At 46.7% G+C, this 11,532-nt stretch overlaps 1 protein-coding gene across 1 annotated transcript in view; it reads left to right on the top strand.

The window, feature by feature from the left end:
- Positions 1-11,532, top strand: part of LOC119428895 (DNA-binding protein SATB2) — a 28,048-nt gene that overhangs the window by 7,702 nt on the left and 8,814 nt on the right. The window contains exons 3-9 of the mRNA XM_037696589.1: positions 526-705; positions 3,316-3,442; positions 5,557-5,680; positions 8,480-8,582; positions 10,412-10,462; positions 10,613-11,133; positions 11,215-11,424. Coding sequence (XP_037552517.1) covers positions 526-705; positions 3,316-3,442; positions 5,557-5,680; positions 8,480-8,582; positions 10,412-10,462; positions 10,613-11,133; positions 11,215-11,424 — 1,316 coding nt within the window. The remainder of the gene's footprint in view (positions 1-525; positions 706-3,315; positions 3,443-5,556; positions 5,681-8,479; positions 8,583-10,411; positions 10,463-10,612; positions 11,134-11,214; positions 11,425-11,532) is intronic.

The following is an 11,532-nucleotide window of genomic DNA, read 5'->3' as shown; positions in this document are numbered from 1 at the left end:
ACCTACAGGATAGTGGCCCTTGAGGACCAGGATTGGACACCCCTGGTCTAAAACATACAGGATAGTGGCCCTTGAGGACCAGGATTGGACACCCCTTGTGTCAAACCTACAGGATAGTGACCCTTCAGGGCCAGGATTGGACACCCCTGGTCTCAAACCTACAGGATAGTGGCCCTTGAGGACCAGGATTGGACACCCCTGGTGTCAAACCTACAGGATAGTGGCCCTTGAGGACCAGGATTGGACACCCCTGGTGTCAAACCTACAGGATTGTGGACCTTGAGGACCAGGATTGGACACCCCTTGTGTCAAACCTACAGGATAGTGGCCCTTGAGGACCAGGATTGGACACCCCTGGTCTAAAACCTACAGGATAGTGGCCCTTGAGGACCAGGATTGGACACATTTGGTCTAAGAAAATGTCTCGTTGCCTTCTTCCAAAGACAAAAAGCAGGACCAAACGTGTCCTGTATTCGTGACCCTGCTGGTGGATCTGGTCTGCTCAGTAACCTGTTGTGGTTCCAGGTCTGATGATCCCAGTATTCTGCGTGGTCGAGCACGCAGAGGCAGCCGGGGACTGCGAGGCACGTCGGGACCATCACGCAGAGTTTGTGTTGGTTCGTAAAGACATCCTCTTCACGCAGCTGGTGGAGGCAGCGCTCGTGGCTCTCGGATACTCTCACAGCTCGGCGGTCCAGGCTCGTGGTAAGTAGAATTTTTGTGTCAACGTTCGGCTGTTTTACAACAGATTCTATAAATCATGAAAAAAAATGGTTAAAAGTAGAACATTAGATACAACTACAGATCTGCTGAGAGCTGAAAAATGCTACGAATTGCTTAAATAATTTGTAAAGTTAGCAGAAAGAAGCTAAAATCAGCAAAACGGTAGCTAAAGACTAAAATTGGAAAAACATTTTGCAAAAAATTAATTTAGCAAACGTTAGCTTAAAGATAACCTTGGCAGCACATTAGCTGAAAGATCATTTTAGAAACACATTAGCTGCAAAATAACTTTAGCAACATATTAGTTGAAATATATCTTTAGCAACATATTATCTGAATGATAACTTAAGCAACATATTAGCTGAAAGATAACTTTAGCAATACATTAGCTGAAAGATAACTTTAGCAACATATTAGCTGAAAGATAATTTCAGTAGCACATTAGCTGAAACATAACATTAGCAACACATTAGCTGAAAGATAACTAACAACACAGTAAAAAAGAAAAAATAGGAACAAATTAGCAAAGAGCTAAAATTAGCAACGCATCAGCTAAAAGAGAAATTTTGAAAAACTTAGCAAAGAGCGAAATTTTGTAGCACATTAGCTCACAGATAGTTAGCAACACATTAAAGGAGAAAAATAGCCACACCTTAGCTAGGAGTAAAAATTAGCAGCACAGCTAAAAACTAAAAATAGCAACACATTAGCTAAAAGATAAGTTGTGGCACATTAGCTAAGAGCTAAAATAGTCATGACCAAAAAGGTTAAGTCACCAAAAGGATAGCTTAAAGGTCAAATTAGCTGAGATTAGCAACACACGAGCTAAAAGAAGTTTAGCTAAAATTAGAAACAATGTAAATTGAAGCCAAAATTAACAGACAGTAGCTAAAATTAGCACAAGATGATGGCAAAAGATTCTGGAAAGAAAAATCTGTTAAATAAAGAAGTTAAGTATTTCTATAAATTTAAAAGTTAAAAAGTTAAAGTCGCAGCACGCTATTCCTGATCAAGCCGAACGTTTTCACATTTGATCAGCCGTAACAGCCGAAAGTCTGTGGAAGCTGTTTGACTCTTTTTATTTTTCATCCAAACTTTTGGCACTGTTCTGAAGTCACGTTCGGTTAAAGTTCAGCACAAACGTTTAAAAATGGGTTTCCAGTCAGTTTCACAGCTAAAGTTTTCAGTGAAACGTCTGAATCCAGAACTCAGCGGAACCGATCCGTTTGCTCTTCAGAACGTTCGGTTCTTATGATCCGACCCAGTCCTGCTCGAAGCTCTGGTTCTGAACAACGAGGCGTTAATTATTGAGCAGCAGCTGAATAAAACATGGTTCGGCTCCAGATGTGTGGCAGCGGTGGAGACGTCAGACAGCTGCCGGGGGGGTCGGGGGGCCCGTCTTATCTCTTCAGGAGGGTGGAACCAAACAAAAACCGTTATCTGACCATCTGAGAGCAGACCCTGCTCCCAGCAGTCTCAGATCAGAACTGACAGCCTTTAGACAACGTGCACGCACGCGCACGCACATAGCTACGGCTGTTTGACATTCCTGGCGTGTCCCGTAAACACGAGGCGCTCCGACCGAGCAGCCGACGCCCTGCGACCCCCCCTCGCCTCTCCCAAATAGCAGGTTTTGTTCAGAGGAACGGCCTTTTCTTCTCAAATAAATAATTCGTGGCCGGAGTCGAGCGTTCTTCTCCCCTCGGTGTGGTCAACGACCACAATTACACGGAGGCTGTTTTCCTCTCTGATTGAGCCGCGTCGTGCACGGCGTCGACTGGACGAGTATTTTTAAACTTTTAAAGACTTTTCTTTGTGACGGCTCGATCTGATTGGAGTTTACAGTTCCTGCCTTGGTTTTTACTGGGAAGGTGAAATAACCGAACACGAGCCGACACACGATGTCCTCAAAGCCCCAGACAGTTTTTAAATAAGCAGACAAAAGATACGCACAAGGTGAAATCGTCCCCGACTCCTCTGCAGGTTCAGGGAGTCTTCACCTCTGAGTACTGGGTCTGAGTTAGCTGCCAGTTGGGGTCACGCATCAAGGTCAACGTCAGCACAAGCTCGTTGGGTCATTGCCATCGACGCTCTACGGTAGTTTGTCGACAGGCGTAGAATACACGGTCCTCCTGTTGTTTGTTGCCGCCAGCGATGAGCAGAACGGCGGCTGTAAGACCACCGGTGTGCCCCCGACACGTCGGCCGGTCGAGGCTCGACGCGCTGCTTTAGCGCAGCTCTGGTTTCCACGTTCCTGCTCCGGTGAATCAGCCGAAGAGTCCAACAAGAGCCAGCTTAGTCCGGGCGCCCCCATCACCACCATGCTCACAGGACCGAGGCTAGCAGGCGAAGGCTGGGCGGAGTCTGCGTTTGACTTCAGAGATCCTGACGTGACTACGTCTGTTTAGGTTTTCACTTCCAGTCGAGGGTCGCGTGAAGGTCGCGAGTGCTCGAGATGACGCTCTGAGGCCAGAGGAGCTGACAGCGCCGCTTTCTGCTGATTATAGCACAGAAACATGAACGTACGCTCAAACAGCCTGTGTGTGTGTGTGTGTGTGTGCGTGTGTGTGCGTGTGTGTGTGTGTTCTGCAGGCATTATTAAAGTGGGAAGATGGAAGCCGATGCCCATCCATTACTTGACCGATGCTCCAGAGGCGACGGTGGCCGACATGCTGCTGGACGTTTACCACATGGTCACGCTGAGGATCCTCCTGCACAGGTCAGCTGGGGGTGTGTGTGTGTGTGTGTGTGTGGGGGGGGGGGGGGCGCGTCCATCGATCGTGGAGGCAGCAGGTCCAGGAGGAAAAACCCAGACCTCCCTCTCCCCAGAGACGCTCTTCAGCTTCTCCTGGGGGACAAGATGTTCTTAGACCAGAGAGGATCTATGACAGCTGGGCAGCTGTGGCTGAGTGGTTAGAGCAGCCGTCCTCCAATGGGAGAGTTGAGGGTTCAATTTCACCAGCAGTCACATGCTGAAGTGTCCCTGGGCAAGACACTGAACCTTTCATTGCCTCTGATGTGCGTCCCATCAGTGTCTGGATGTGATGAAGTGATTTATTCAGGTTAATCCCACTGATCTGAGGATGTGTGTGTTGGAGGTACTTGAAGGCACAGATTGTGTTGTCAAGAGCTTTGAGTATCTTGATTACACAGAAAGTCTCGGTGTAAGTCCTACCATGACCCTCCAGAGAGTTCCAGGTCTCTTCCCAGTAGAATGTGCCAGGAGAACCTCCAGAGGAGGAGCAGAGGAGCAGCAGCTCCTCACCCGACCTGTAAGGCTGAGCTCATAGTCAGGATCTGGTTGTTTCGCCCCTGATCCAAACCTCCTGACCACAGGTGAGGGTTGGAACGCCGACGTCCCACTAAATCCAGAGCTTTGCCTTTCGACTCAACTTCACCACAACCAAGCGAAGCAAAGGCTTCGTTACTGTGGACGAGGTCCTGATCCATGGATCCATCCACCGCTGTGGGGCAGACCTGGGACCAGCGAGTCACGGTTTGAACTCTCCACCATGTCCACGTGTTGTGGCTACCTGTTCCCAGTGCGCTTCCAGTTCCTCCACTCAGGTGTTTCTCACGTGGAGGATTTATCACTTACCATTTTACTTATCGTCTGCTGAGCGTCTTGACTGGAGCACGATTGTGTTCAGACTAAATGCTTTCACGTATTTAAGTCACGAGGACTCAATTTCAAGAGAGCTGTTTTAGACAGACAACAATAAACAACAACAAAAAGCAATTACAATAAAATGTGTTATAAAAACACTGTTACTGTTAGCAGACTGGTTCTGTTAGCAGTGAGGTCCTGTTAGCAATGTGGTCCTGTTAGCAACATGGTTCTGTTAGCAAAGTGGTTCTGTTAGCAATGTGACCCTGTTAACAATGTGGTTCTGTTAGCAGTGAGGTCCTGTTAGCAGACTGGTTCTGTTAGCAGACTGGTTCTGTTAGCAGTGAGGTCCTGTTAGCAATGTGGCCCTGTTAGCAACATGGTTCTGTTAGCAAAGTGGTTCTGTTAGCAACATGGTCCTGTTAGCAACATGGTCCTGTTAGCAGAGTGATTCTGTTAACAGTGTGGTCCTGTTAGCAACATGATTCTTTTAGCAGTGTGGTCCTGTTAGCAATGTAGTTCTGTTAGCAATGTGGTTCTGTTAGCAATGTGGTTCTATTAGCAACATAGTCCTGTTAGCAACATGGTTCTGTTAGCAATGTGGTCCTGTTAGCAACATGGTCCTGTTAGCAGAGTGATTCTGTTTAAGTGTTGTCCTGTTAGCAACATGGTTCTGTTAGCAGTGTGGTCCTGTTAGCAGTGAGGTTCTGTTAGCAGAGTGGTTCTGTTAGCAACATGGTCCTGTTAACAGAGTGGTTCTGTTAGCAGAGTGGTCCTGTTAGCAGTGTGATTTAGTTTCAAATTAAGTATTTTTCTCGTTAAGAACTTTCATTCTCCTTCGACTCGGACAGGTCTGGGTCAGAACCGTGAGCGTGTTTTTGCTGTTTTAGTTTAAATGAAGTGTTTATCTCTGCAGCTGATTGAAATGTTTGACACGTTCTGACCTGCCTGATGAACGGAGCGGCCTCACGACGGCAGAAACCACCAGAACCACGTTCAGAACAAGTCTTGTGTTTCTGTCGAGCTCAGCTCACTTGAAACCTACAAGAGAAGAAGAAGAGACGTCTCAAAGGCGAGCCGAGTCTGGGCTGAGAAAACTTTAAACAACAAAACAAAATGTCCTCCTTCTGTTTAAAGTTTGTCCACACAAACTTAAAAATGTTTAGAAATGAGACGTTCGCTGCTTGGTGAAGAAAAAAAGAAATAAAACCAGAATTTCGTTGCAGTTTCTCTCGCCTGGAGGAGCTGCCGTCCGACCAGTGGAGCCACGCCACGGTGAGGAAGGCCCTCAAAGACCTCCTCCGAGAGAGCAACCACAGCGCGCTGGCCAAGGAGTGTCCTCTGTCTCAGGTAAACACACCTGTTCAGGTCACATCCTGTCTCAGGTCCTGTCCCTCCAGATCAGATTCCACCCAGAGAGGACACAAGACCCGAAGCAGAAATTATTTCTAACAATCTATAGGACCCAGAAGCTGAGACCAGTTTGAGTTCTGGTGGTCAGCACAGCAGCGCGGTGCAGTTTGACTTCATGTTTCACGTTAACCCTCCTGCTGCTCCTGGGTTAAAGCGACCCACAAGACTTCACACCGAGGTCTTGTGGGTCGCTTGAACCCAAGGCCAGCAGGAGGGCTGATCATGTAAGAGCCTAATGAGTGAAGCAGTTTTAGGAGTGAACTTCTTCAGCGTTTGGTCCGACACGCAGCTGAAGATGGCCGAGTGCTTCCCCTAAACACACGTTCAGTCCTCGGATCACCACACGCTGATGCACCGTGTAATCTGACTCAGTCACACGCGCAAATATTGATACCATCCCACGGGAAAGGATGCAAGCACGCACACCTCAATTATCGTGCTCACACACACCCTGCAGTCGTTAAGAGCCGAGCGTGTCATTTGGGCTCGTGATTTATACGCGAGGCTTCGTCATGATGTAATTAGTGATTAGGGGAAGCATGTGGGTGGTGTCAGCCTGACTCATGTGAGCTCTCCTCCTCGCCGTTTCCCATGTTGAGCCTGTGCACCTCCTGCTCCGACCACGGCTCGCATTAGGAACGGGCGAGGGGTTTTAATAAATCAGCCGAGAGTCGGCGAGACGAGTCGAGCGTCGTCTGCAGCTCTGCAGGTGAACCCGTCGAGCTGAAGGAAGTTAAAACGTGAAACTCTTTTTAGATCTGAGTCAGGAAACTAAGTCCTTATAAAGAACCCAGTAAAATGTCAAAGTTTAAACTGGTGAACAAGCAGCTAACACAATTTGAAGGTTTTTAATATTTAGTCCAGCACCCAGTCCAGTCTGGCCTTCATTCAGGGCATAGTTGTACTGTAGTCGCGCTGAACGTTCTCAGTGATCCAGAACCTGCACTGGACTCCAGACAGGACTGAGGATCAATATTCACCAATTTAGCAAAAGATGTCGACTCCGTTGATCGTTCCATCTTACTGAAGCAACCTGACCGTGTTAGAAGTTCAGGACCGCCACTAACACGGTTCCGTAATTATCTTTCAAATAGGTTGCAGCAGGTCTCATACTCTCATACTCTCATACTCTCATATTCATAGTCATACTCTTATACTTATACTCTCATACTCGTTGTCCAGAGGACCAGACTTAACTTTTTTGCTTTTTCTATTGGGATTATTGATGCATGCATCAGGATATCTCATACGCATACTCTCATACTCATACTTATACTATCATACTCTCATACTCAGGCTCATACTTAAACTCTCATACACTCATTCTCATACTCTCATACTATCACCCTCATAATCTCATACTTTTCATTCAACCTTTATTTAGACAGGTAAATCCCAGTGAGCCTCGAGGACTCATTTACAAGAGAGACCTGACTTAAACTCTCATTCTCTCATACTATCATGCTCTCATACTCCTTGTCCAGAGGACCAGACTTAACTTTTTTAGATTTTTCTACCTGGATTATTGAGCATGCATCAGGATATCTCATACTCATACTCTCAAATTTATACTATCATACACTCATAATCATAGTCTCATACTTATACTATTATACTCATACACTTGTTCTCATACTCTCACCCTCATACTAACATACTCTCAAACTTTCATACTCATACATGCATAGTCTCATACGTCACAGTTTCTTCCAGTTATGTCAGGTGTACCACAAGGCTCCATTCTTGGTCCAACTCTTTTCTCCATATTTATAAATGATATCTGATATTCTGTTAGTGAGAAGTGCATCCTTTTATCTGCTGATGACACTATTTTATATGCTTTTGGTTCCATGAGGTTGTGAAGTCCCTGGCATGTGATTTTCTTGACATCCAGCAGGTCTTTTCGGACTTAAATTTGTCCCGAAATGCCAAGAAAACTAAATTGATGTTGTTCAGTCATAGAGGAGGAACCATACCACCTCAGTGGACTTCAGCACTGTAAACAGTGATATTATAGAGTAGCTAACAGCTTATAAATATTTAAGAGTTTGGATTAATGATGCTCTGTGCTTTTCACATCATGTTAATGTTTTACAATCTAAGGTTAAAGCCAGACTTGGTTATCTAGATAGAAATAGATCTTTGTTTACATTGGCTGCAAAACGCACTATTGTTAAAATAAAAACCCCATTCTACCTGTGTTGGATTATGGAGACATAATTTGCAGACATGTTAAGGGTGTCCTTCGTAAGCTGGACACAGTTTATCACTCTGCTATTCACTTTGTTACAAACGCTCCTTATAGAACATCATGGTCACCTCTGCTCTTGTTAAAGGACCTTCTCTACATACTTGTGGTGAACTTGATTGGTTTACCCTCATTTATAAGACTTTGCTGGTTATTCACCTCCATATTTAACTCATGTATTGCAACTAGCACCAGTTTGGAAGTATAACAGCCGCTCCTCTCAGTATTTGTGGTCAACAAGTCTAAAGACCAAGTCTGGTTCTGCTGCTCCGGCTCACTAGAAGCTGCTTTGGGTCTGACCTCACTTGTCTCAGGTTCTACTTCCCTTCTCTTGACCTAAAAGAACCTGTCGGTGTTGCCAGGCCAGCTCTGTAAATAAGAATTGGTTCTTGGTGTTCATGCCTGTCGAGGTCGGTCTTTGTTTGTGCGGGCCGTTGCTACAGGTCTCCGAGTCACAGATGGTAACGTCCGTCCTCTTTGTCCTTCAGAGCATGATCTCGGCCATGGTGAACAGCTCCTACTACGCCAACGTTTCCACCTCCAAGTGCCACGAATTCGGACGCTGGTACAAGCGGTACAAACGCATCAAAGGTAACCGTTAACGCTTCACACCCACGCGGTCTCGCTTCAGAGCCTCCGAGTGCGGCGGAGGAACGCAGGTGGAGCTCGACGTTCAGCCTCGGCGATGTTTGAGCGACGCTCAGCGTGAAGCCACATTTCTGTAATTACAGATCAATGCTGCAAATATTTGTTGGCTGTCAGGGAACAGCGTGCACGTTTATCAGCACAGGGCTGTTAATGAGCCGCTGTGCACCTAATGGCACCTTAACTTGTCTGAAGAACAGCTTGAACCCATTTTAGCTCCGTTTGTTTCGAGAGAAAACTCACGAATTTAAATAAAACAGACAGAAGATGATGCTTCTCATTTAACGAGCCTCAGATGTTAAAATGATAAAAACATATTTCTGAACGTCGCAGTTTCATCTCAACTCTGTGGTTTGTTCAGGTTCAGACACTTGGACGGTTGCTTTTCAGTTTCTTGTTTGATAATTGAAGTAATAAAGAAACCAGAGGGTTTTAAAAACACGAAACGATGAACAGACTGGGAGCAGGTGCGTGACGAAGCAGAGACAGGAAGTGATGTCGAAACAAAACGTTTTAATTTAAAGTTTTAAAATGAAGACGGGAGAATGAGTCACAAACACGTATTCAGAGCAGGAGACGGCGTCTCCAACGACCCGAGACATCAGGAGACACGCTGGTTTTATAAAACGACCAGGTGCGCCTTCCCTCTGCTCCACTGTTCCACGGTTTGTTCCTGACGACTGTTAGACTCTTGTGAAAGCAACACTTAGTGTCAGGGTAATGACCCACCTGCCCGGCTGCCTTCATTCACCTTGAGGGAAGTTTCTGACCCCCCCCCCCCGATGATTCGTACATCGAATGTTTGTGTCGGCTGTTACTTGTCGATCTGTCAGAGACGGCTCTCAGTAGGAAGGAGCTGTCACACATGGTTCACATTAACGTCATCTTTAATACACGACAAAACCAAATGCTCTTAACTCCTAATGGAAAACAGCAGCGCCTCCCCAACACACACACACACACACACAGAAATAAAGGGTTCAACACTTCCAGTGGCTCTGAACCGCAGCCTGCACGAAGTGAAACAGGCAGGTTGATCTGGAAGTGGACCGCCTGAACCCGGTCTCAGTTCTGTTCAGTGTTCCATCGAGCTAAAGGTAAAGATAAAGAGCTAAAGGTGACGAAGAATCGTTCTTTGATCTTTGAGAGTTGGGAATCGAGACAACTCAGTCACCGAGGAGTCAGAGTGAATGTTGAGTGTTACATGAGTGCTAAACAGAGCTGAACAATGGCTAACAGCTAAAATGATCAGAACACTGGCTTAAGGCTAAAAGAATTAGAACATTGACTAAAGACTAAAAGAATCATAACATTGGCTAAAGGCTAAAAGAAGAAGAACACTGGCTAAAGGCTAAAAGAAGAAGAACACTGGCTAAAGGCTAAAAGAAGAACACTGGCTAAAAGCTAAAATAAGTAGAACACTGGCTAAAGGCTAAAAGAAGTAAAATACTGGCTAAAGGCTAAAATAAGCAGATCACTAGCTAAAGCCTAAAAGCAGCAGAACACTAGCTAAAGCCTAAAAGCAGCAGAACACTAGCTAAATGCTAAAAGCAGCAGAACAATAGCTACCAACCTTGACTCTGTTTCAGTTTATTCTTGACTGAGTGATTTTTAACGAGCTCTCACTGAACATCTAAAAAAGCAGAAGTAGAAACTCTCCACTCGGTGGCGTACCTCAGGGCAGCTACTGTGAGCCCCCCAGTTTACAAACACTGATGACTTTGGCTGTTTGTGTACTCACTGTGGACCTGAATGATTTGACTTGTGTCCCTCAGGTGAATATGCGGAGAAGATCTGGTCCTCTCTGGAGAAGTCTGACATTAAAGGTACGTGCACCTCCGTTAAACGTGCTTTTTTCCTTTTGGAAGCTTTATTTGGTCTCAGTGACCAAATCAATAAACACAGTATATTAATACTTTGTGTTGTTGACAAATAGGTTGTATATAATAAACTTAACTGTGCGTTTGTTGACTCAGTGGAGAGGGACTTGGACCTGACCCTCCTCAACCATCGTCCCCCATCTCTCCTGCCCTCTTCCAACCATTTGGGTCCCTTGGGCGACCATGGAACTCTTCCAATCAAGACCAGCCTTGGGGACGCCCAGACCCCCGCACAGCCCCATGGTCTTCCTCATCCTGGAGGCCAGAACCACCCAAGACCCACTCTGCGTCCCCAGGCTCCGACCCTTCTGAGCCATGGCGGGTTGTTGTCACCGCAGCTCGTACGTCAGCAGCTCGCCATGGCCCACCTCATCAACCAACAGCTGGCGGTCAGCCGCCTGCTCGCCCACCAGCACCCACCGGGAGTCAACCAGCAGTTCCTCAACCACCCCCCTATCTCACGGACCTGCAAGGTCTCAGGGGCTCCTTCAGACCCCATCCTTACCTGCTCAGGAGCTGAAGTCTCCTCTGACATTTACCAGCAAGTCAGGAACGAGCTGAAACGGGCCAGTGTGTCCCAGGCCGTGTTTGCACGGGTAGCTTTCAACCGCACGCAGGTGAAGGGCGACAAAGTTCAGATCTGAATAAATCTGCACGATGGTCGTTTTTATTTTAAGGCAATCCTTCATTTCCTGCAGGGCCTGCTGTCTGAGATCCTTCGGAAGGAGGAGGATCCCCGCTCGGCCTCCCAGTCGCTGCTCGTCAACCTGAAGGCCATGCAGAACTTCCTGAACCTGCCGGAGGCCGAGCGAGACCACATCTACCAGGAAGAGCGAGAGCGCAGCACCAGCACCAACCACAACCACACCGCCATGTCTGTCGCCGTCAACCCACAGAGACACACGCAGGTATACACGCAGGTACAGACACACGCAGGTACACACACATACAGACACACGCAGGTATACTCACATACAGACACATGCAGGTATACACACATACAGACACATGCAGGT

Source organism: Nematolebias whitei, chromosome 23 (assembly GCF_014905685.2).
Source record: "Nematolebias whitei isolate Nwh7 chromosome 23, NemWhi1, whole genome shotgun sequence".
Lineage (NCBI taxonomy): Eukaryota > Metazoa > Chordata > Actinopteri > Cyprinodontiformes > Rivulidae > Nematolebias > Nematolebias whitei.
The sequence above is the reverse complement of the archived record's forward strand: the minus strand, read 5'-3'. Positions and strand labels throughout refer to the sequence as shown.